The 26,830-nt window shown below is 43.6% G+C and overlaps 1 protein-coding gene across 1 annotated transcript; it reads left to right on the top strand.

Moving 5' to 3' along the window:
- The first annotated feature begins 16,702 nt into the window (after window positions 1-16,702).
- LOC115608491 (dual specificity protein phosphatase 13-like) lies at window positions 16,703-25,605 on the top strand. Its single transcript, XM_030487360.1, is given in 3 exon segments — window positions 16,703-16,893; window positions 17,581-17,801; window positions 25,391-25,605. Coding segments are annotated over 3 exon segments (627 nt in total).
- Window positions 25,606-26,830: the final 1,225 nt, after the last annotated feature.

Genomic DNA, 26,830 nt, shown 5'->3' with positions numbered 1-26,830 from the left:
TCGAACATTATAAAACCTGGGATTTTCTTTCCCCAAAATAAAGGTCATTAACATTGCAACATCGTGTTCTGTGGCATTTGCTTTTGTGAGGGGACTCAAGTGGAAACTGAAGGGACAGAAATGGCAAGGGAGGTGCTGACAGGCATCAGGCTTTCATCTTTGTGTCTCTGGGCCACCATAAAAGCACTCAATAGCTACTGTCATCTGATGGATCAGTGCTGCCTGGAAACTATGTGAAGCACATCTGGTTCTTGGTTCCCAGTGGACAAACACTCGCAGCACAAAGCCAGCTGAGGGATGGCAGTTGTTTGCATTCCTAGTACCAAATTCAGGAATGCAGAGGCATGAATACTCCCCACCATGTGAGCTGGCTAGTCAAGAAGAAGACAGCAACAAGGGAAAACATTCCTTGCCATTCCCAGTGCTGTCTACAAGGCAGATTTCTGCCTTCAGGACGGACAACTCTGCACCTTTTATAACGCTTTTTGGCAATATCTACATCTGCCATATGGGCCAGGCTATAGGAATGGGAGCACAAAGCAGAGCATGTGGCACTGAGGACCTGGCCCTCACACCGATGGGGCATCTCAGGAGGTTTTGCTTTGGCTAACCCTATGGACTGGACATCCCTGAGAAGCAGGAGAGCAGTGCTGGAGCACTTTGCTTTAGTTCCCTGTGTAAGGAAGCCTGTTCACAAGCTCCTAGGGCTGCCCTGCAAGGTCAACAAAAACACAGCAAGTAGGAATGGTCAGCTTAACGGCACGCTTCAGACCCAAATCAAAACTTAACATGTGTGTCTCAGCTACCAATTAATTCCAATTAATTCTAACAAACTGATTTCAGCTTATGGAACAAGCTGGGAAAAAACCCAACCAAGCAAAAAAAAAAACAAAAAACAAAAAACCAGTGGATGTGGCTACAGATCTGCCCCAGCCCTGAACACAAGAACCCTATTTCCTTGTGCTTCTCACTATGGGAAAGCTCCTCTCGCCGTCAGCAGCAGCAGAACTGAGGCCCACCAACTATTTTCAGCTATAGGGCGAAGGGCACTGCTGAAGATGCACTCACTGTGGGTACGAGAGTACCTACAAATTAAACACATTTCACACTCCAAAAACGCGCTTTTAAAACACAGGTTGGTGGAAAACCTGCATCGTACTCCGACGATAAATCACTGTGAACACTGCAGAATAGCACACAGAGCGTAATGCCCCACGCTGCGAGGTGATACACGCGGTTGCCCCGTGAAGCCCCGGCGCGGCCCCGCACCCCCCCCACCGCCCGAGACACCGCATATTGCCGCCAGGTGGCGCAGCCGGCACGGCACGGGCGGCGCCCCGGCCGCAGCAGCAGCGGTGCGGTGCGGTGCGGCGCGGCGGGGCCGTGCGGAGCGGCGGGCGCTGCCCGGCGACCCCGGCCCTCAACCCGCATTGGCCCGTTTGTTCCGAACTCGGATCAAACCCGGAGGGAAACGGAACAGCCGGTGCGGGGGGTGCGCCCGCCCCGGCACCCCGCAGGCGCCCTGTGTCGGCCGGGGGGATCGAGCCCAGGCCACCCCGCGGCCCCACCGGCATGTGCCCAGAGTAAAACTGCCCCCCCCAACCCTGGTGCCAGGGCTAACCCCAACCCCGGAGTGATGGGTACGGCGTGGTAAGACCTCTCCTGGGAAGACAGGCTGAGAGAACTGGTTTGTTCAAGCCTGGAGAAGGATCCAGGGAGACCTTAAGCAGCCTTCCCTAAAGGGGAAGGCTACAATGCTACCTAAAGGGGGCCTACAAGAAATCTGGAGAGGGACATTTTACAACGGCATGTAGTGACAGAACAAGGGGTGATGGCTTTAAACTGACAGAGGGTAGATTTAGATTAGATACTAGGAAAAAATTCTTCACTGTGAGGGCGATGAGGCACTGGAATGGGCTGCCCAGGGAAGCTGTGGCTGCCCCATCCCTGGCCAGGTTGGATGTGGTATCTGGGGCAAAACCCAACTATCCCACTGCCATTCACATCTCTCGTGCAAATCCTAGGACTGTCACCAGCACTGTCATGCCCAGTGTAAACCAGCAGAGCCCCAGCAAGGCTGGCAAGGTCAAATCTGCTTACACCACCTAACGATTAAAACTCAGCCTCCTGCTGCTGCTGCCCTCCAGTTGCCTCGCTCTGGCTGCTGCTTGCAGGTTCAAAGAGGGTAGTGGATTATAGTTTATAATTAACACAATTAAAAATAGACTTTGAATAAGCTGAACACAGAGAAGCTAGAGATCTGTTGTACAACTGGCACGTTAGGAGGAAGCTAAGTGGTATTATTCAAACAAAGGTTATCCAAGACACCGCAGCGCAGGAACTTTGACTACCAGGCAAGTACTTTTAAGCTTGTTTACAAACCAACCCTCAGTGAACTCAATACATGCACTGAGCAGCATGAACTTTACCACAGCCAGCTCTGCAAGTGGTGAGACAACTGCAGGGCTAGGCCAGATTATCGTCTCTGCCGTTGTACTTAGAAACTCTAACATTTGTGAAATTCCGGTCTGCTTTCCAGCTGGATTCCCAGGCTGAGGATCTCCCACTGAAAAAGATGCTTAAATTCAAGTGTGGGTTTTTTTAAATACCGGTCCAGCTGTATTTAAGATTCTTACAGATCTGTCTTGAAGATAATAACTGTGAAACGCTGTATCTGGGTTTTCTTCTCAGCTGATGTTCACAAGAGTCATCCCTGAGAAGGGAGAAACTGGCCAGCCAGATACCCTGGAGAAAATGTGAAACAGGCTATGAATAAAATGCTGTGCAGCTCAAAAACAAAACCTGGGAGAAACAAAGATTAAGAAGTTTGAGAGGGAAGTGGGAGGGGAATTTTTTTGCTCCTTTTTTTTTTAAATACTAGCTCTTTATAGTTGGGTTTCTATGGATTATTTATTACTTGGATATGATTTTCAGACAGAAATGAGATTTTTAATATCAGATCCTTCCTCAGAACATTTTTATTGAGGAAATAATGTTTGTATGGCTGTGGAAGCCATCAGGATGCTTGAGGTAAATTGTACAGAAAAAGAAGACTGGGTTAAATTAATTCTTGCTAAATACCTACCAGCACACTTGCTGTCTATATGAGGAGCTGGAGGAGACAGAATTGTACCAGGGTAAAAAGGATACCGTGTCTATTTATAGCACTGCCTTCAACACTGTAGGAATTCAAAGGAAAACTCCAACTCAGCACAGTCTTCTTATCATCTTCTGTCAAGATTAAATCAGAGCTGAGATCATTCCCTTCCCCTGCAAATCCCTGCTAGGAAGGATCTGTTCCTTTCTGCAAGTAAGGAACTACAATGGTACAAACCACTCCAGAGCTCATATGGTCTGGGCTCTGGGAGTCCTCACCCAGCTAAATGTCACCTCTTTCCTCTTGTTAGTCAGAGGAGGGGGAGAAAAACAGTCTCACTGCTTTAGCAGGGAAGAGCTAAGGCGTTTCACCTGCTCTGTGTCCCTGCCCCTCATACTGTCCCCAGCCCTTCCCCTTAAACCAGATGCTTAAGGGCACTTGCAAATAAGAGAGTATCATCATCCCAGCACCCCAGCAGTGAGGGGAAGAGAAACAGGGTCCTTGCACATGGTTATGGTCAGTCATGGTGCTGCCTACTGAGATGAGGCCCTTACCCTACAGGGCTATGTGCCCCTCTTGCCACTGCAGGGCTGTCCATCTCTGTGAAGGTGTGGGCTCCAGTAGGTGTGTGTGGGACCTATGTATGAGTAGAAATTATCTCTGATGTTAAGAGTACAAATGAGAGCAGCCTTGGGAAAGGTATTAGCAAAAACCTGACCGCCTCTCTAAAAATTAGGCAGGCTCCTGGAGTTCCTTATCTCCACTCTGAGCATCATGGTGTCCTAGATCTTTCCTTCTCATCTTCCACCTTCCAGTTTCTCTTTAGTAAGAGCTGCTCTTTTGTTCTTCACAAAGCACTACCTACCCTACCCTCTTGGTGCTCCTCTTTTGTAATTCTGTTATCAAGCTGTCTGCAGGGTGGGGAGGAGAAGGTGCAGGACTTGATGCTGCCTTTGAGGTACAGGTAATTATTATGTGCATCTGTTATTGTGGTTGCTGCCTCAACAGGTGGAAAACACGCTATTCTCTGATGGATTTGCAGCACTCTGTGCTCCTGCCTTGTCTTTTCTCTATAGCCAGTTGTGTGGTGTTCCTAAAATAATAAACACAGCCTCACTGCTGCCACGAAAACCCCTGGTAAATATATTTTTATAGGAATGAAATATTAAAGGATTTGAACAGTTATTCACTGAAAGCAAAATATGAACAGTAAGGTTGGGTAAAGATTCAAAGGCTGGTTTGCTTCCTTTCCCTGGGGCACATCAAGGCTGTACTGTTTGCACTTTAGAGATGGATAGAGGAGAATTACTTAACCCAAAATGATGGAAACAATTCAAACTATAATAATATAGCATGAGAGTTTCTCACATTACATCTATTCCCTATACTGCTGGCTATATTCTGCCTTCAGATTCACGTGCACAACTCTCATTGGATTCTGGAGGAACTGTATTTGAAGCCAAAATGCATTTCGTTGTCTTTCTGAAGTCTCTCTATGGTTTACTTGCTAAATCCTGAGCTCAAGGACTGGGGATAAAACTTGTCTAAGCATTTCCCAGAGTCTGTCTCTGTGAGATTCCCATCTGCTGTGTTTTATTTTGAATTTCATCTTCCTACTTTCCTGAAAACACAAAGCAGAAACACACGTTTCCTCTGCCCTGGAGTGCAGGAATCACCAAATTTCCCAGCAGGTTTTCTCACAACATATGATAGATCCAAGTTTGTCTAAAAATGCTACAAGCCATTTGTGGAGTAGAAAGGGAGTAGACCAGAAACGTGGGCCAAGTTTCAGAGTGTTATGAACACCCCCCCTTCTCCAAAGGGACTCTATATCCTGTTTCCTCTCTCCCAAAAATTTCACCTGGCATTGGATTTTATTAGGAGAAATACACATTGCTCGAGTCCAGGCTCTAAGTCTTCGGTTCGTGCTTCCTGCTGACACTGCAGAGACTACGAGAGCCACAAAAGCAGAGTCTGACCTGGGGGCTTCAAATTTGCTACAATAGTAGAGCAAATTAAATGGAGAGCACATTAAGCGGGTTGGGAGATTGTTGTTGACCAACAAATCTTCATTAAGTTCCCACACCAAGCTGTGCTGCACCTCCAATGAAACTGATTATTGTGTTTCCATCTGTGTTTCAACTATTTCTCCACCAGGCTTAAAAGAAATTCAAACTTGCTTTAGGTCTAATTATAAATAAAACACAATATTAATCCGCTGTGCTCCATGCATGCACCCAGGTTGGAGGTGCTAGTGTATTATTCAAACAGACCAAGCTCCACTCTGTTCACCACCAGTTATGTACTGCCCAAGTTTGTGCTAGCTCTTCTATTTACTGCCAGTGTTTCACAGAGACTTTGTTCACTGTTTCATGGTGACTTTCTGGATTACTGGTTTGCATTACCAAAGACAAAATCTGAGATAAGTTCCTGGCACTGCGCTCCAGGTGTTTCAGCTCAAGAGCCACCAGTGTGAACCCCAACAGTTCATACGACTCACACCTCCCCACAGCAAAGCCTGTGCTCAGCATAACAGCAGCTTTTATAGTATTAGAGCAAAGCCCTTTTCTGATATTCATGATGGAAGGGAGGCTACCACAACTTCTGACAGCCTTCCCCACAGACCACTACTAGAAATACAGCTCCACAGGTAAAACTCAGGTGCCAAGCTACTCTGCTGTACAGGCTTTAAAAACATTGACCAATTTACGCCAAACAGAGAGGTTTGAGGAAAAGGTGTAAGGGAAACCAAGGGGAATTAAACAACAGTACTGAGAGTTACATAGCTTTAGCTTCTGCAGTGTGCATGCAGAGCAGGATCTTCTGCCACAGACTGTCCTTGCCCTAAGGTAAGGTAAGAAACAATTATTAGGTATTTCTTTCTAAATATAACATAAGAAACAAAAGGTACATGCAGTTACAGCATGAATGGGGGAGTTAACCTTCAGTATTATTCTTTGTCAGATAATATTTATGGCAGCTAAACTGTATGTTGGCCATGGAGATTGGCTGTACCCCATACCATGTTGTCCTCAGAATCAGCTAAAACTTGAAGAACACAGATGGGACTCAACCTTTTCTGTATCAAAGTGAAGGCAATGATTATTTGGGTTTATGCAGCAGCCCTGGAGCATGCTGATTGTTACTGGTTCCTGGCGCTTGGGCACTCCAAGGAAACCTCCCCTTCACAAAGCAGCCTGCTGCATCCTAGGCAGGACTGAAGAGCGCAACCACAGCAGCTGCCTTCTACGGGAGCTGAATTATTTTTTTGCTAGTGATTAATTGGTTTCTGTGTTCTAGAAGAAAATGTGTTCTGTTCTTTTTGTACCAGGTGATCTATGACATTTAGGAGCACGTACTTTTAACTGCTACTTTGTTTTAGAGAAATGGTAAGAATGAACCTAAAGGACAAATTACTAGAAATACCTGTAATCCCAAGAGCTAACATAACTGCTGGGAAATTCTAGACCTCAAATCAGCTGTGCTACAGAATATGATGAGTTCCTACTTTTTTCCCCTTCAGCAGACTTAGTGAGATTTTACAATGAGAAGAAAGCAATCTGCTTAGCTGAACTGGGATTTCATCTCCTTCCGTTGCATCTCTGACTATACACACATCAGCAAGTAAGTCTCAGCTCTGTTCAGTCTCAGTCTGACCTCTGTACTAACTTGATTTATTGTTTTTAGTTCTCAAATAGTATATTACATTATACCCCAAAGGGTCCGATTAGAACTGGCCAGTATTTTAATGATTTACGAGGGGCATCTGGGATTGGGTAGCATACGTATTGTGTCACTGCTATAGGAGAAATCTGTATTGATCATACCAGCATGTTCCAAGACAAGAGTGTGTCAAATTCCAATAAGCTTTACTTCACAAACCTGATTTGACAGGTGGCCAAGCTTGCACTGGGACTGACCATAGTTCTCATGGTGGGAATAAAACAAAACAGCTGGATTGCCTCTAGCCATTGCATTGTGAGAGGATTTCCATTACTTTCTCTTGTTCTATTTCTATCTTGCAGTGCTTAAGGAGGTGTTTATCCTTCCCAGTTCTGTAGCCAAAAACCTGGGCAACAGGAGCTTGCTATCAGCTCTGTGCTTTATCCTTCTGCCAGAAGATACTGGTGAGAAATACAGGCTACTGAAACTAGTCTTCCAAACCTCTCCAAGTCCTACTATGGCTATCACATTGCTAGAAAGGCTCAGATCAGAGAGGCTGGGACAAGAGAGAGAAAGATGAAGACACAATTAGAAAGACCACGTAATTGCTTTCAAGCCATAATGTCACTTCATTTAAAAAGGGATTGTGCTTTTTTTTTCTTTTTTTTGGTTTGTTTTTTTAGGGTATCTCTAAACAAAGACTTTGCAAGCACTGAAAGAAAGGTATTATGAATAGAGCATGGTGATACAGAGTTTCTGTGTCCTTGGTTTGATTTTGCATGTTCTGAATTCTGTTTTGAGCACCAAAGCCAAAATCTGCTGAAGCATTCCTAAGAAACCTCGCCCCCAGCATGGAAATCCAAACATGACCATGACTTTCACCTCATAATGTAACCTGCCCTTGATTCACTGGAGGTGGGCACAGCTTTCAACCCAAATTAAACCTGAGGGTAACTCCCTACCCAGGCTCAGCTACCACTACCAGTGTTTGGCAGCACTCTGCCCCTGGGTTGCCTCCCAGCTCATACTTGTAGAGAGATGTAGAAAAATCACTTACCATTTCCACCTGTGCAGCGGGAACAGCAGTGTTTTCCTCACAGGCTCACTGCGATAACAACTATAAAATGCATTCCACTGCTCAAGAAACATCAGGGAACCATGGCTGCCTAACTCCTGCTGTTTCCCATCCTTCTTCCTAGCAGGTTACTCAACCCTTAGGCTATGCTGGCATAGGGATATATGTCTGCTGTCTCCTGTAAGCACAGAGCTTCATGGTGCTGGTAGAGACCACAGGACAAGAACAAAGAACAAACATTGAAGCTGCCAATGCCCCCGAACAGAATAGACCCCCCAAAAAGGCAATATATTGTTTTTTAAGATAGAAGAACATACCAGAGCTAGTCACAGGGGAGAAGGACTTTGCGTTGTGCCATCTTTTTGGTTAAAACCTTGGGGCAGAAGCCATTCATTTGTAATGGGATTCTTTGAATTCTGAAGCTTGATTTTATCAGTGCTGGGCTGGAGGACACTGCTATGTTAGTTATTGTTACAGCACCCTCATTCACCTTCGGATGTGGCCTGCTAAACGCTGGTGGGGACACAGGGCACCAACTTAAGGGACTGCATTACAACTGTGGTTCTGTGTAAAGCACAGCACAGGAAATCCTCGGCCTCTGCTGAATCAAGAAACAAACATGATTTCTGCCTCAGATCATTTTGAAGGTGACCTGGGAAAATTAGATCAGGCCACCCAGAGTAAGCCTGAAGAGTAAAACCACAGCTGAGGGGCTGGAAACAGTGCCCAAGCGACACTTTGCCCTTCTTTCATTAAGCTAGATGCAGTGTGCCCAGCAACCCATCTGTGGCTTTTTTGCGTTGTGTTCAGTTGGAACTGAGACATCTGGATTGACATCCCTTACAAAGTAGACAGTATGTGAAAGAGTGTAGTTGTAGGGCTTCTCGGCAGCTGCAGTTTCACCCCAAACAGCCACAGGGAGGGAGCAGAAAATGTACCCTGCGGTGTACAGTATGAACAGGCTCTGCTTCCCACACAGCGACAGTGCTGAGGCTGAAATGCATCACTGCAAATGTGAGCCTCCAGTCCACTGGATCTGCTTCAGAGAAATAGACTCAGCATATTTCAGCCAATCTGTGAATAAGCCCAAGCTTGTACCTCTCTGCAGGGTCATGCTGTACTAACATCATCCAATAATGAGAGCACCACACGCTCTCTGCAACTGCAGGCTGCAAATATTGGGAAAGCATTACTAAAAGTCATGAAAAAGCAACTAGGGTTTTTGTTGTTCAGGGAGGGTGAAAGCTTTGGAGTGTACCAAAACACCAGTGTTGGCCAGACAACCCAGCTGGTTACTGGCAGCTCCAATAGGAAATTAAAGGTGCAAACATTACTCCTGATTTACAGCAACCTGCATCAGCTTGCCAGCCTGTCTTTCAGAAATGTTTCAGCCTTTGAGTTTTTCAGTAACCTTCTGAATCTTCTGAGGCTGCTTCCAGAAGAAAAAACAATTTACCCATTCAAAGCATACTGGCTTTTACCTTGGACAAGTCATTGCTGGAGGTAGTAGAGATACAGTGATCTAACAACCCTTGTGCACAGAAGAGACAGCCTTAACACAGAAGAACTGAATTTTAGGCAAGCTTGTCTTCAAATGGGAGCATAGCAAGAGTGTCTCATGAATGTAGCACATCCAAGAGCTGTTTAGTGCTACAATACGGTAGACAGGAATTTTTGTTGTCTCAAGGAGGAGTGAAAAATATCAGTACTGAATGGAGGAAGGAGCTACAGACTGTCAGAACTGATCATTTGTCAAGTATGATGGCTGAAGTCCATTGCAGAAGATGACACTAGCAATGATGTTTGATCTAAGAGCGGTAGCCTGGCAGGGAGCTAGAGAGACTCTCAAATATGGGCATGCTGTTGCAGTAACAAATAGCATGGCAATGTGGTAGATGGACCAGCTTTGACGGTCTTGGAGTCATACGACCGTCTGACTCATATGCAGTGTATCTGATTCTCTACCAGCTCAGTTTGGGTTAATGGGTGTAAGGATGCACTTGGCAGCTTAGAGCACAGGAGTACCAAGGGGCTCCGAAGGGATGAGTTTTGCAGCTGAACTTCTCTGCTCACAGCCAAAAGCCCCCACATCTTTGCTGGGACTAGGGCTGGAGGGAAACTGACTTTTCTTTGCTTGCTTGCCAAGAACCAAGTTCAGGTCCCTTAGAGCTCTATGGTGCTCTGGCTCCAGCAGATGACTTCATGAACACCTAGCACTGGGAGGAACACAGTTCCCCGCACAGCTTTAAATGTTTGTGTTTCCCTGCATATGCCGATGACATCATCGCCACCTGAGGGCCCGAACTCTGGTCTTGGCAGGTAAAAGCCTTTTGGGTCACCTTACATTGGGGTTCTTGCTTTCGATGTATATCTATATAATGATTGCTAGATGGCTGTAATTACATGACTGTAAAGCACCACCTAAAATGCACTAGTAATAAATTCTTAATAGCTAATGCTGTAACAAGCAGTTACAAAAATATATCATAACATGCAGATTGTTAACAGTGTCTGGGCCTGTTTAATGCTCAGTTTTAAATAGTTACAATGCACACTGTTAAAATGGCATGTAAAATTTGCAACTAGTAAATAAAAGGTCCAATTCAGCAAAAAAATACATCCAAGCTTCAGTGGTAAAGAAGCCACAGAAAAGCGTGGGGTGGATGAGCTATCTCCTCTTACCTGCAACACCCTTCTGGTAGTGCTGCCTATCAGCCATGGTTTCTGTAAAGCATACTGCATGTGCCCCTACCCTGCGTGGTGCAGACTCTGTCCCTACTCAGAAACGTGGTTAGGATCCCATTTATATTACAAAAATGCAACTCTGTCCAGAAAACCCTTGGTTTTGCCTTCCATGAGGAAGGGGTGGGTCAGGGAAAAATCCATTTAGCTGCCCATAATTTTAGCTTCTCTTTTACACAGTCAAAGCTGCAGTGTGGGCAATAGCTCTACAGAGAGGATTCCTGTGGCTAAAGAATAAAATAAATACACATACAAGACCCAGAAAAATGAGCAAAATCAGCAGGTGGCCAGGTTTCGCACATTTGGTACAACACTGCTGCACATGAAAGGATGGCTGCTTCTGTCTAGCCACTATCAGGAGCCACACACATGGATGGCAAATACAAGTGTACTAACCAGTTGATGACAAAGAGAATATTTTATATTACAGTTGCAGACAAAAATGAGGCCACCCTGCCTTGGGGCCTGCATGACGACGTACATCTTGAAAGAGTCAAGACTGTTGTCTTGACTGTCAAGTCAGGTCTGAGCCCTGCTGGCTGGCCCACAGACTCGCTATGAAGAAATTAGACATTTTTGAGGCTTCTGAGGCCTGGCAGCCTGTAACATCAGTGGAGGCTGTGGTAAGTTCAGCATACTTGAGAACCAGGATGGGTTGATTAATTTCTTCCTTACATTTGAGTAGTGCTTTGCATCAGAAATGTTGCTGCTGATTTGCTTGGATGTCCCACAGAGGAAAATTCTACTTGGACAGAGGAGAGGTGTCATGATCCCTCTCCAGTTAGGACAGCAAATTTGGTACCAATGCAATACTGGTAAAAAACCCAATCAGATATTTTCCTCTCCTTGTGCTCCTCAAAGTCAAGCACAGAGATTAATTTAGTCTACTCCTCTACACAGGCGCTGCATCATGGTCTGTTGAAAGTAAGTCCACCTAAATGGATTTTGCCAAGTCATACCAAGTGGGTGCCTTACCCTAAATGTATAGCTGGGTTAAAGCTGTGGATCTGGAAGCCTCTACTAAATTTGGAAGTGCTGTTCAGATTACATCCTCCAGCTGCTGGAGAGATTTTCTTACAAACAGTCGGCTACTCAAATACTTCATGCCTCCCTGGAAACTGCCTCTATCTCAGCTTTCAAGTCCAGCCAGCCCTACCTCAGTCATTGCTGTATTTGATTCATACCATCTATATCCCAGAGTGCTCCTAGCAATTGATAAATTATGGCTCCAGCGAGACTATCGGGTTAAACATCTAGGAAGAAAGAATGATGACAGTAATACTTGTCATTTGTGCAGAGATGTAGCAACACAAAACCCTCTTTCAAACATATGTTATCTTGGAGGAATCTTTCCAAGGAATAGGCCTTCTGAGAAACGTTTATGGCTTTTCAATGCATGATAGGCATGAACTTGATACAACCTACTTTGGCCAAGCCCTGGGCTTCAGCCTGGTCTTTTACCACCACAAATCAGCCTATTTGAAGTTCAGTCAGACTGATATATTCACTGAGATGACAAGGTTACAGCACATAACGGCTTGAGAAAAGCAGGATGTAGAGCATATTGCTCTCAGGATTTAAAAAATTTAGAAGTATTTTTACTAAAGCCAGAGGAAAATAGCTATGTTCTACCTATACACAAAAGCCAATATAATGCCTGGGATGATTAAAATATTCAATACATCATTGAAATGAAGCACTGACATCCTTGTATTATACTGAAATCCCTCCTTTATCTTGGCATTGGAAAATGGAAGGAAAAGCAGAGGATATAAAAGCTTTCTACTAAATATCCTAGACACAAGAGTTGGTTTTTCCTCCTGACTTTCCACAGCATCATACTGCAGGGCTTTGTGTCATGCCATTTCAGCCTTCATACCATCCTCTCAGCTTGATCTCATACCAGTATAATGCCAAACTGTCAAATTACACTGACTTTTGAGTTTGTTCTTATTTAAATATTACAGTGTTGGAGAAGTTGAATAAAAGGTGGCACATGTTTCCAAGGACTGAGATACCTGTCAATACTGAGACACTGTCAATACTGAGGCCCTTTCCTTAAGCACAGCACTGAACAGCACCTATGTTATGGATAAAGCTGTAGTCACTGAATAAACTGGAAAACAACCCAGGCATCCACAGTATATGCAATCCACAGAGGCATTCACTGCTGGGAAGAAAAGCAGCCTAAACAGTCAGTAAGAAGATACTATCTGGGACCTCTCGCAGGACCACTTTCCTTTCTTCTTGGGATAGCCTCCTCTATAAGGAACCACTGACCTGGCTGCTCTCGTAGCCTGACTACAGCAAAGCCACTAATGGGTTTCCAGAAAGGCAGCTACAGATGCAGGCATGGCACAGTGATACGTATGGCCTATGTCATACTCTAGGTCACTGTAGGTCATCAGAATGACCTTCTGCTCTGTGATAGGCTTCTTTGATTGCTATTCTCCTGCTAGCCATAATTAAGAAAATTCTATTACACAGTTCAGATACAATTACAGTTGTAGTACAAACCAATTCCAAATTAATCTAAATATAATGGTAAAATTTCTCCTACGTGATTGAATAATTACTGCAATACAACTCCAGTAGGGCAAAGATCAGGAACATTTCATATGAATATCATTCAGAAACTGGCATTTTAAAATTGTATTGCTCATTCATACGACACACATCACAGAAACAGATCCACTACAAAAAGTGAATATAGAGGAATTGAGCTGAGAATCATTAAAAACGTATTTTTTAAAATGAAGAACAACCACATTATTACATATAATCATTTTCCTTTCACACTAATTTGTTTTAATCTATTCATGCTCCTTATAAAACATTACACAAAATTTTAATCATAGCATTGTTTTCTTTAAATATGTGCATTTCAGTAAATGACACTTGCATGTATAAATTTAGTGAGTTAAAACATTAGGCTGATGCTAGAACTGAGCAGTCATTTATTCAGAAAAAAATTGCCTTGTTTTCCTGTCTGTGAATTTTCTATGGAAAGCTATTATTTTTTTCAGTGTATTCATTATTCAACATATTAGTTGAATAGTCCTACAGAGACTTTTCTGCTTTTGAATCATTCACAGCCTGTTAGTTCCAATTATTTCACATCTGAAATCTGAACCTCAGTCCTTCCTTTTTATTGGACAGAGTTTACATGAACTGATGCTATTCTCCAGGAAAAATAAAAAAGTGACCAGAATGCAGATTAAATGTTTTGTACACAGCATCAGCAGTTCATGTCTGTGTTTCAACAGGAGTAAATTTCTTAGCTATAATACAAGATCAATGTGAACACAAGCTGAAAGTCATCTTAGGATAATTCTAAAAAGCACACCCATCTTGTAAAGACCATTATTCCACAACTTTCAATATCCATGCAGCACACATTACCTTCTTTCATCCAGCCTACACAGTTATGTTCCCTTCTAGAAAGACAACTTTAAAAAACAAACAAACAGAAAACTCCAACAACTCTGAAGAAGCACTTTTCCTAAGGTGTGCTATACTTCAGTTATCCACCCAGCTGCTACATGGACGGAGTTGTGGACCTGGAAAGCACAGCTCCCACATGGGCAGTACGAGTAAGTTGCCACCTGTCCCTCCCCACCTGAATGCCACAACACTACCAGGGCTTTTGGGCAGTGCCCTGTGATTCTCCACTCCCGTGAGGCTTAGCAAAACCAGGCTGACAGCAGCCTTCAGTCCTAAAAGTCAAAGTATTTATACAGTGGAGAGGGTGAGTACTAAGTAAGAGAAAAACCAACAGTTGAAAGCAATTTTATAGGGAGTAAGTAAGTGCCCTAGAGTGGTCATTAGCCACACTGCAAGGAATGAGATACATCAAAAAAGGGGAACATTTGCTGCAGATATTACGAGGTGGGAAGGATTGGAGGAGCCTGTTATTCTCAAAAGTATTTAAGGAATTGGCAGATGGCCTTATAGACAGGACACAGGAAATGCAAGTCCCATTTCTGCTGCAGACCTCCTGCATGGGATCAGAGAAATCATGCCTGAGATCACCCGTGGGATCTGGGCACATGGGACACAGTGGCTCTGGGGTGGCCAGTGTGAAAGCAGCTACCAAAATCAATGGGAGATGTCCATTCCAGTATGGGAATTCCTCCATGCCTCCTCTTGTATAAAGCCATCCAAAATGGGCAAGAACATCTGCTTTTGTTTTCACAGTAAAAGCTGACACTGGAGGAGATATGCACATTTGGGAGGGGAGCACATTCCACAGTAGAGCTTTTTGTAATACAAACAATACAAGGCTATCCTGGGAACATCATTTTTTGGTGAAAACTTATTGTATGCAAGAGGGCAAGGCTGCCTGTGAAGGTGGCAGAAGAACATGTACCGAAATAACAGAGTCCCTCTTGGCACCTGGGTGGCAAGGCAAACCATCCAGAGTGCATGGCAGAAGAGTGGGTTCTAGTCAGCATTCAGTGGCCTAACACTGACACGACAGTCACTGCTTCCCTCCATTTCTGTGAGCATTTCAGGGACTTAGTTGCTCCGTTTCTCTTTCAGCAGATCGATATTAAGATGCAATGAGCTCTCAGAGCACGCTAGTTTCAGACTCCCTTTCTGGCTTTATGCGTGCAAACCCAAATATTTTTAAAAAAAATTACACCAAAATGTGAACTTTGGGCTAGTGAAAGTACCTTGATGGGAAATCAGGAAAACCTTTCACCACAGTTAGTGTGTGGAAAGAAATTGTCTGAATACAACCTATTTGTAAATGATAGAGATGTTCAGCAGAAAGATGGAAGATTTCAGGTTTGCTGTCCTGAACTGCTCTACCCCAAACCATCCCTCTAATAATTTATGCAAAAGTCATTCAGTAGACAGTTCCGGAGCAAGACTTTGACTCAGAGACTACAACTTCACCCATGTCCAAGACAGATGCTTCTCTTCTAAAGCTGCATGAGTTGACGGGCTTCCTAATATTTCTGTAATGCAGACGCTTGACTAATTTTTAGAACATAGCAAAAGAAATATTTAATATTTTCTTAAAACAGAACTCTAGTAAAAATAGAATTTCTATTCCCCTCTTAAAAAAAATCCTCCCAACAGTTCAAATCTGTATCTAACATAAGGAACCACTGTTTCAAAAGAAATGTACCACACGGGAACAGAGTAATTCCAGAGATAAACTGAAGCCTAAAAAAGTGGTTTTCCTTGTAACTGAAGCACTTTCTTCAAGATTAGAAATGGGACAGTTCTTGGCGGGGGGCAGAGAGGAGAGGAGTGCAAACAAAACAACCTGTTAAAAAAGAAAAAACAGGTTAATGCTCGTATGAATGGCAGCTGGAATCACTGTAACTTACTCATGTAGATTTTTTCCTACAATGAACATTGGTCATGAGGATAAGTATGGCTGGTAACTACCACTGGAAAGAACCAAAACACTCCTTACAGAGTTTCCCTGTTGAAGCTGACAATTAAAAGCTAACCAGTGAATAAGGTTTTGCATGATCAAATGCTACATTTGTATCTACATTTACCCAATACATTTTCTGCAGCATTACCTCTTTCTACTTGAAAGCAGAACTCTCACACTGGCATATTGAGGGCTGGGCTGTTTCAATGCAGTAATAACAGTGTCTACAATTCCAGATAGCAATATGATAGATAGAAGTATTCCCACTTCCTATTTTAAAAAAATTAAATCTTTAAAAATACAATAATGAACTTTTAATCAACTGTTTGACATACCCAGAAAGAAAGGTTGAGCAGTCAGGTCAAAATAAGCCTACTAAGGCCCTGGGCCTTGTAGTTTGCAAACGCTTTCACTTCCAATTTGCCATAATAATGTAACACTTTATTTTAGAAGCACAAGCATTGAACCACAGCATGGGACTATGTGAGCCACTGGACTGTCATTGTTTGGATTGCAACAGTATTCCCAAATCCAGCTGTGGCCTCTGCTGTGATAAGCGTATCAATGCACAAGAGACAGTATCTGCCCCTGAGGTTGCCCTCTCACTTGCTGTGAGCCCACTGTAACTGTGGGCAAGCTTTGTGAGGGGGTAAGGGAAGGCGAGAGGAAGAGAGGGTGACCTCAGAAATGCCCCAGGCTGGCAGTGAATGTCTGCCCTCCCCGTTTCAGGATGGCCTGGGACTCCCTGTGCAGTGGGGACTTAATGCGCCCCAGGATAAGAAGTGCCTCAAGCTGGACGCCTGGCAGCTGGAGCCGTGCCGGAACGCTGTCGCTGGAGGAGCTGCAGTGCCTGCTCTGGAAACACACACCTCCCACAGGGCACATGGATGAAGTCTGGCCAAACCTTTACGTGGGAGACCTGTAAGAGAGAGGGAAGGGTTAAAGGCATTAATGCAACCCTTAGTTCCCTCCCTATTTCCACCCCTGCCAATCTTTATCTAAGAGAGAGCTAGGCAGTAATCTGGGGATCCCTCACAGTAAGTCTAAGCGTTGAGCAAGGCTGGATTGTGCAAAGGATGCTGTAGCATAGAGAAAGGCATCTTACCTGAAAAGAATATTCCCTCTCCCGATTTCTCCTCCTGCATTAGTACAGGAGTACCACACTGCAAAAGCCTGGTGGGGCCATGGTACTGCAGGCCATCATGCCAGAGCTAGGTAAAACAAGATCAACCTCCTTTCTCCTCACACTAACAGATGGCATCGGTCCCCTGAACTGATTGGTGCTCAGGAGAGGTGACTTGTTGAGAAAGCAAACCAGAAAACTCTTGGCTTGTGGAGAAATATCACAACCATCACCACCTTTTTATTTTTCATCAGTTGAGAAGAACCGCCTAAGCTGGTGTTTGGGAGAAAAATGCAGGAAATCTGAAAGTCAGTTTCTTAATGAGTCACTTCTGTCTTGAAGCATTTTGGTGGACAGTTTGGACCTGATCAATCTGTCAGAAAATAGCCACTAGAACTTCATGCAGTTTGTAACAAACTGCACCATCAGCAGCATGTTCTACCCCTCATCATGCAGCAGGTGAATATAACCAACTGTCCTTCCAGGCACATTGCTCGTGACAAAGAGCAGCTGAGCCGAATGGGCATCTCCCATGTTGTGAATGCTGTTGCTGGGTGATCTCACATCGACACTGGACCCGAGTTCTACAAAGACCTGCCTGTGGATTACTATGGAGTAGAAGCAGAGGACAGCCCTAACTTTGACCTCAGCATTTACTTCTACCCAGTTGCTCTACACATAAAAGCAGCACTGAATTCCCCAAGAGGTAACTAGACCACCTGTGCATGTTGTGTATCTTCTGCATAGGAGCCACATAGGGCAAGTTATCAAACAGTATTTGGTATAACCATCTGCAGATACAGGTAACAATTCCTTGGTTTGGGACATACCCAAACCCAGTAGCATCACACCTGCCTCCTGAACTCCCACAGTGAGTGGGAGTTCCCTTGTTCCCCTGAAACAGGGAAGGATGCACTGAAAAGGCTTTCAAAGGGGCTTTCCATACGCTTAGTGCTATTCGTTAGAAAAAAACCCCAAACCCAAAATAGCAAGTATCCTTTATTATCTATAGGGAAACACTGACCTGGGAGGAGGCACATAGACTTGATCTTTTCAAAGTAGTGATGGGGTTTTAAAATATAAGATAGGGTGAGGTAAAAAGAGAATGGCAAGCATTATATTTGAATAAGAGTCAACTATAATGCTGTGCAAGTCCTACAAACACAGGATAGGGAAGAACTTGCTGGGAAGCAGTTCTGTAGAAGAGAACCTAAGCAACACCACGAGCCAGGAGATAATATTATGCTGTTGCTAGAAGGAGTATAACCTTGAAATATGAAAATAACCTGGAAAATCCTTGGACTTGCTAAACACAGGCCAGGTGCAATACCAGAGGCCTGGGGCTAGTGGGGGGATCATTACTCTTAAGGACAAACCTTGACAAAAGTAAATCTCCACTGTGCTTCAAAACTGTACAGATACCCACTCAAACGTGATTTATTAAGAGAACAGTTGCACACTCAAACTGTTTTGCTTGCACCATGGTAAACTTTAAAATCAATGAGGGTCCTAAAACACTAGCTACCCAGGTTAATCATGTGCAGCTAGTAGATCCAATCCATACCATACAAGCTAGGAAAGGGAGACACGGTAACGAAAAATAGCATGTCTCTGTGCTGGATGCCTCAGCTTTTACTGCTGTTTGAAGGGCTTAATCCATCCCATTAGAAAGTAATTTGCCTTTGTGCAATTGAAGGCTACATTTGGATTTCAAACCCAGTAACATGTTTGGGGAACTTGGATCTGCACCCATTTCTATTGCTATTTGCAATTGAAGAAATTATTGGTGGTGCTCCAGAGAAAGGTAAGATCCAAAATCTATTAATGCATGTGTAAGAAAAAAAATGTTCCAAATCAATTGACAAAAGACAGAAAACAACAGATGAATCCTGGTGGCCACAAAAGCAAACAAAACCAGTCCTTGGCAAGATGCTTGCCCAAATACTGAAAGTTATGAGTGCAGAAAAAGCTAGGGCTCAAGGCACATTTATTCCTACTTCCATGCTTTAGGATATTGTTTTACTGAACTCCATGTGGAAGCAGGGTTCTCAGAATGGAGACAAGGTGAAATTCAATCATATATAGTCCAGCTGTTGCTGACATTCATCATTTTACGGGAAGTGCAACAGTTTAGAAAATATATAAACAAGATGTTCTGGAAGCATAATTTCCCGAGCTAAAGAAATTTAGCAGCTAAATACCCATGACCTGTGCAGGGATGAGAGGGAGGGGATTGTTACTCATATCACTTAGAAGAAAAGAAATAATAGCATTTATTATAAGCAGTGATTCTGAACAAAAAATTATACCAGGTGACAAGAGGCCTGTTCATATTAAATTCAGGATGTAACAAGGTACTTCTGTTTGATTGAGAAGTCATTTAAAACTGCTTCTTAACTATTACAAGCAAATTCAACTTTTTTTTTTTAATGGAATTAAATTATCTTTCTCACCTGGGAGGATAAGTCAAAGTTAAGACCGTATGATGCACAAACATACTTAAAACTATGAATCAAATACTCATTAGAATTAAGTAAGAAGCATTACTCCCATCACGCTTGAAGAAAAATTCTGATGCTTTATACCAGAAGGCCAGAAAACATATTGGGCAGATTTATTCCAGATTTCTACCTTAGCTGAACAGAATGTGTCTTTGGTGATGTAAGGAATTTATTTTTAAGGCAATTTCTTCAAACCTGGATGCCAGAGCATGAGCAAAAGGAAGTAGAGGAGCACGCACCCACATGCTCCTGATTGGGAGCTATTCCTTTACAGTGGTCGACGGCTGCCTCATACCCTGAATGACTCTTTAATCATCTTTGTCATACAGATTAAGAAATACATGCACTACAATTGCAGCTATGCCATATAAGCATTATTTTATGAACCCTGCTTCCTTGGCTGCCTTTCCTTCAGCACAGCCCTGCTGTTCCTTTGCCCACCTAACAAACAGAGCTGTTTAGGAAGGCTCAGCCAAGAGCAAGCAGATACACAATCTGCCCTCTTCTCTGAAAGGAAAACACAGTCAAGAAGTACTGGCCTTCTCCCTCATGCTCATGGACAAGAGGAAACACCTTGAATACCAATCTTGCCATTTCGCATGGCCATCTGTATGACTTGCTTTTTTCTGGAGTGCAGCTAAATCTAAGCTTAAATTAGGAGGGCTGAGTAAAGTCTAGTGGAAGAGGGAGAGAGAACTCGAGAGCACAGATGAAAGCATGCCATGAAAATTATTAAACTAACACCATCCAGAGAGAAAGATTCTGAAGTAGAGAGCTGCTCCTTTTACTGACCTTCAAACATGTTTAAAACAGGCAGGTTAAAATCATCCATTAAATTCCTGAAATTACAAACCCTCTCAGAGGCATTCCCTTCTTCCACTTCACCAAAGAAAATGAAAAGCTAGGCTTCCTCTCCTGCCACCTTCTTGGTGGTAATGGTTATGAAAGAACCTTAACTTAGGAGAAAAAGGCTCCCCTTTCTTGACTCTGCTGTAGGAGCATTACGTACATCAATTTGACCTCCTACTCTCCAGCAAATGACAGCCCTTACCTGTTCTGGGAGGCGTGGGAAGAAGGGACACGCCACCACGTAAAGCTTTCTGTAGGCTTCTTGCTATTTTCAGCTGTGACAAAATAGACACTTGATTAATCAAGAAAAAGACAATTGATTCTGCACCTGGCTACAGGATGGTGGCTAAAAGGTAACAGGAGATGAGAAAACCACAGTGGAGTAGGAAGAGCCCCTGGGGCTCTCCAGCCCAGCTGAGCTCTCCTCCTGGTGAGCAGCATAATTCTGCTGGATTCAGTGGAGCGAGGGTAGCTGGGGTGTTCACCCTGGGTGACAGATCTGGAGCCTGGTCTTATGCCAAATTGAATCCACCCTGCAATAAAGCAAAGGCTAGTTCAGGACATTTAGCTCAGTTAATGATGAGTAGCAAAAGGACAATAAGATATTATGTGTTTTAATGACTGATTTGTTCAACAACACTGAATTACCCAACTTGAATTTGGCCAACGAACTTGAATGTGCAAACTTTATCCCTAGTGCAAACCCTTTGATGTCAGTGGAGTTACAGCAGGCATGAGCTGGATATAATATCCATAATCCATTGTTAAAAACCCAGTGTTATTGTTCCGCACAAATCCCAGCCAGATGACAGTTATTGTCTGCCTCTGCAAAATGTAGCTTGAGATGTGCGATGCAAAATTTCAAATAAGGATTGCAAGATTTAATAATGCCAGAAGCTAAGTGCCCCCACTTCGCCTCAGTTAATCCCATTATTCCTAAGGGATCCTGTTACACGCTCGGAGAGAAGCTTGCAACGTGGCCCTCTAATATGGGATCAGTGCAACTTCTCTTTGCACTGTATGTTAAAACAAATGGGGACAGGGAAGGCAGAGTTGCATGATGCTGGCTTATGGCATAGATTGTGTGGTGCAGAAGATGTGGTTATAACCTCCTTGCCCACCCCATGACATGGGTATGCACCACGACTGCCTCTGTGAATGCTGCTGCTTTCCCAGGCTGTGGTCCAGCAGCCACCCGGGAATCCGAGCCTCCTGTGAGAAGCTGATGCCACACGCGTTACCAAGCCCACTGCAGACAACCCACATGGTGCAGACATGCTTCAGGCGCTCGTCAAATGCAGTATATCATGGTGGGTTCAGAGCGTCACTTAACCCGTTTACAGCTACTGCTAAAAGACAAGGGCCTGAGCCTGTAAACAGAAGCAAATAGCAACACAGCTTTTGTTTCCTGACTCAAGTTTAACATTCGATTTGTTTGCTACAAATAATCACATAGTAAATTCAAATCTGCTTTCATTAGAGCAATTTTACATTAATTAAATCATTTCACATGACTGACTTATCTGCAACAAACAGTCATTTTATTGTCAGTGTACCAGCATTTATCATAACCTCTGTGCATGGTGAGACAAAGGCTAACAATGTGGAATAGATTCTGCACGTGTGAAAGAGATAATATACCTGCATCCTCATGGGAACCAGTATCTTAGAAAGACATGCAGATTAGGTTCAAGGTCAATAGTTGGGGCTTGTCCAGGTTTTTGCCAAGACACCTTCTAAAGCCAGTTGTTGATCTAGGAGGACTCTTCTGAAGTGAAGATAAGCCAGAGAAGCAGGGAAGAAAACAAAGCGTGCTCTTACTCACCACCTTCTCCTCCCAGATACAGAGGTAGATATAAACCATTAAAGAGCCAGCCTGTACAAGCAGGAGCCTGGAATTTGTTCTGCTTTCTGTGCCCCTAACAAAAACACATCAGGCAATACTTAACAGCAGCATCCTTACCTGTGCTCAGCTCCATCTTCAGTTCCAGACTGCAGGTGGGGCTGAGCACTTCCCAAGGCAGAAAGCTCCATCTGGGTGGAAAAAAAATGGACCCAAGAACAACTTTACAGAAATGAGGTTCAGAACAGCAAGTATCCTCTCCCCTGTCCAATTTCCAGCCAAACAGATTGAATTTTGAAATATTTAGCGACTCAAAATCAAACCCAGCATCAAGACCATCCCTTTTTGGTTGTTTTTTCTTTGCCTGTCCCCCCTTCCTGGTGCAGCTGTTGAGTGTTGGTAGCTTAGAAATTTTCAGACTAGTCCCTGGCACTGTGTTGCAGTCAGGCCTACTGCAGACTAGTGAAGCATGTATTTTCCAAAGACTTTTTGGACTTAGCCCTATTCACAGTATTTCTCAAAGAGAAATTGTGCTCCTGGTTCTTTTATCAGGAAAATCTCAGGCCTGGGTTATTTGGGCCTGAAGTACCTCCTCTGGGGAAGATAATTCAACATACATATCCCATGAGGTTGATGTGAAGGCTAATGAAAAACATTGAAAGCACATTGAAAAAAAGTCTAGTGAAAATTCAAATTAGCATTATCTTTAGCAGGGGTGCAAAGCTTTTCTCCACATTCCCATAAAAAGTAGGACTTCACTTCCAAGAATCCCCATGGAGTTAATGACAGTAAATGGTATCTCAGCAAATCCTGCAAAGCTGTATCTGAATAGGAAAACACAAACAGAAATCACTTGATCTTCTAATTTTGCAAAACTGACATGATGTCGGAAAACCCTTTTCCCTCCCCCAATGGTTTCGATGCCCAGTCCGAGTCTGCTGTCACAGGAGCTGTTTTCACTGCTTCCTTGGTGACTATATTTGTCCCTTTATTTTTACTGAAGATATGTCTATCTTTAGGGCTGAGCTCAGATTTCTCATGCCAGGATAATGAAAGGTGGCTGTGTCACATACATTGTGGAATTCAACACTTCCCTCAACCTGCTCGCCAGAGCAGGTTTTCACAACACATGCTCGTGCTCTCTGAGCATGTGCCTATGCCATCATCATTAGTCAGAACTGGAATGGTTGCTAAATAAATACTCTGTCACAAACAAAATGGAATTTAAGATTAAAAGCTGTGCACAAAGTACCCAGAATTAACACCCTGGGAGATGGGGCAATCACTCTGAGGGTTTTCGCTGGATCTAGGCTTATCATCCAACAAAGGTATGTTTGTCTCGCTCGCTGCTAATAGAGAAATTAAGATGCTGTAAGCACAAACAAAACAAGGAACTAGCCCTGAAAAACTGCTCATTCTTTCTACCCCTCCTCACATTTTACAGAAAAGCAGCATCTGAGACCCTTTATTCCATCTCCAAAGGGAAAAAAGCAACATGGGATGTTCTTTACCAATTTTCACCTTTTTCTGGATATAAATTGTCTTCTTGTTGAATTGCATTTCCTGTAGCTTTATAATTGGTAAACAAAAGACCACAAATGTGACAGTTTAAAAAAATAAAATTAAAAGGAGAAAAAAGAAAGGCCGAAAATCTTTTGTTTCAGACTTGGGAAGATTTCCAGTCAAGAAGTGTTCTGAAATTTTCATGCTAAGACAAAACATTTTTACTCAGCTGTCTTAATGGGTGACAGAACTGTCCATTAGGTGGTCAGAAGTTCAAATCTGATTCTAATTTCTGGTTAGTTTAATAATGCCCAATTGCTGAGCCATGGGCGCTACATCTAGAAAAGACTAGATCTGGCTGCGGAAAGGACAAGAGAGTTTTTTCAGGCATGGCTATAACTGAGCAGAAAAACAGAACTCTTTTTTCCCAATTAAAAATCTCTCATTGAATCATATGTTTTTGTGAAAGTTGAATCATTTCACAACATGTGCAAGATGCAGGTTTTCAGGTTCCAGAATGAGCTCTTTGTTCACATGCAGAGGGAAAGAACTACAAACCTGAATTTTCCCACCTGAAAGCAATCCTTTTGACGAAATTTCCTTTAATTGCACATAAGACCATTTTAAAAAGTGTTTATCTCCTTCCAGCATCAATCAGACACACATTAGAAACCAGGAAGCAGTCATGATACAGAACTGCATTTCTCAGGCTGCTTCCATTAGTAATCACAGCAAAAAAAAAGGAAAGCAAAGCAGACGGGAGGAGGAAGATATACTCCTAGATTCCTGGAAGGTCTTCCCTGAGGCTTGCTCACAGCAACATGGGAGGACTCACGGTATTACTCTTAATGAAGATACACACCTCACACTGAAATCTCTGGGGAACTAGAGGCATTTCATGAATTGTTTTTCTACTGATCACGATCACCTAATATAGAAGGGAAGATAAAGGCATCAGGGAAGGATAGTGACTAGAGATATACAGAGTAGGCTATAAAAATAAAAAACCATGAGCTGGTGCAAATGGCATATACAAAGAGAAGTGGTTCTTAATGGTACATACTTCCAACAAAGTCTGGGCAGCAGTCAGCACCCTCAGAAAGCATAAAGCATTACTGCCCTAAGCAGAGAAGAAAAAAGAGCTTGGGAAAACCCAGGAGCATTCCTGTAATAACAGCAAGCAGTCCTGAGCATTGCACTTTTGAAATCCCAAGTTTCCAGGCCCTCTGATAGGAAGTAAACTGCCAAGGCTGCTTCCCATAGCATGGCCCTCAATTATGACAACTTGAAGCTTTGCTAGCAAGTACATCACTCCCCAAACCACATGTGTGCAACCACAGATACAGGCTGGGCAGGAGGACTAGGGGAATGCCATCAGGCTGAGAGCTAAGTCCAAACACACATTCATGAATTTTCTGTCCCCAGCCATTATAAAATGCAATGTTCCCCCAACCAGCAGTGCCCCAGATCTGCTCTGCAGGCTGAGCACACCAGCTGGCTCAGCCTCAGTATCAGCACCACTTCCATCTTCGCTCCGGCACAATAAACCCCACCATTTGGCCTCCTGGCATAACCACATCTCTCTCTCCTTTTTTCCAGGCAAAGTACTAGTTCACTGTGGAATGGGAATCAGTCGATCTGCAGCTCTTGTCCTCGCTTTCTTAATGATCTGTGAAGATATGTCCCTTGCTGACGCAATTCAGACTGTGCTCTCACACAGAGGGATCTGCCCCAACTCTGGCTTCCTCAAGCAGCTTTGGGAGTTGGACCTCCAGTTAGGAAGGGGGCAAGGCAGAGAAGCAGAGCCCTGCTAGTGCCAAGGGGGCATGTTTCCTGGCACCATACTGAGAGATGCTGCCTTTGCTGAAGACAATGCAAGGATGCTGTCAGGACTACTCTGTAGCTGCACTGAGAAACTCCCTGGGAAATGGCTGAGCATGAGCAAGCTCATAGGAGTTCAGTATGTGTTTTTTGGATAAGCCCACTAATTAGAAAGAAAATTAAATAAAAAAGGATTCAAACGGGCAGTTTTTCCCACCTGGGCCTGTTTGTTTAATTACCTGTTGGACAGGGCATAGGGAGCAGTTGGGTTTTCATGCAGAATTAAAAGGCACTACAGTCAACTTGAAAAAAGACTTTTTACTTGCTTATAATTGCATGTATAATGCAAGAGGGAAAATGGCTAAACTAGTAAAAAGAAAAAGAAAGTATGAGGGTTTTAAGCAAATCTTTAACATTTCTCATCCAGCTGGCTTGGAATGAGACTTCAGGTTTTGCAAGCTGACATGCTCCTTTAGTCTGACATGGTGACACCAGTCAGGATCCAACTCAGACCCTGGGCTCCCACTGTTAAAAGCTATGGAGGCTCTTTCAGGGACCTTCACACGTCCTTTTATTTCAAATATATGGCAAACACTCAGAACTTAAAAAGACCATGAAATCCTCAGGAGCCGACATTGGAGGTCCCAGCCAGATGCTGCACCCTGGGGCATGGCTGTCACCAACCCCACTGCTGGCCAGAGGGAAGGAAGGTGGCCCCTTGCAAAGCAGGGGGCACACTCAGGGCACACTGCCCACTGGTGCACTGCAGGGTAGCAGCAGTGCCAGACAAACTTCCTCCTCTTGGCTTGCAACCAGATGCTCCAAATCACATTCCCCAAATTTCCCTGTTTTAACGGAAAGCCAGAACCTAGTGTCATCGTGTCAGAGCAAAAATGAGCAATGCCTCTAACAAATCCAAAGCAGCAGCTCTGCATTTCAATTACTCTTTTACGCCCAATTGGCCACATTTAATCTTGTGAAGAACTCGAAGCAGATATTTGCTTCAGTGCAATTACAGCCACATACAGAACATTGGCAAATGCAAACAATATAGAATTTCCACTTGACGGCAGATTAATTTGGTGTGATGTTTTCCCTTGAGAGGTCTTAAAGGCTTGCAGTTCTGAAAGTACCCTGCAGTTTGTATTTATAGCACTATGGATGTTGAATAGAAAGAGAAAATCATATACTCATTCTGAAGTTTCTTTTGCCTCCATA

The sequence above is a fragment of the Strigops habroptila genome, chromosome 5 (genome assembly GCF_004027225.2).
Source record: "Strigops habroptila isolate Jane chromosome 5, bStrHab1.2.pri, whole genome shotgun sequence".
In the NCBI taxonomy this organism is placed as follows: domain Eukaryota; kingdom Metazoa; phylum Chordata; class Aves; order Psittaciformes; family Psittacidae; genus Strigops; species Strigops habroptila.
Note: the sequence above shows the minus strand (reverse complement) of the source record. Positions and strands in the feature narration are given on the sequence as shown.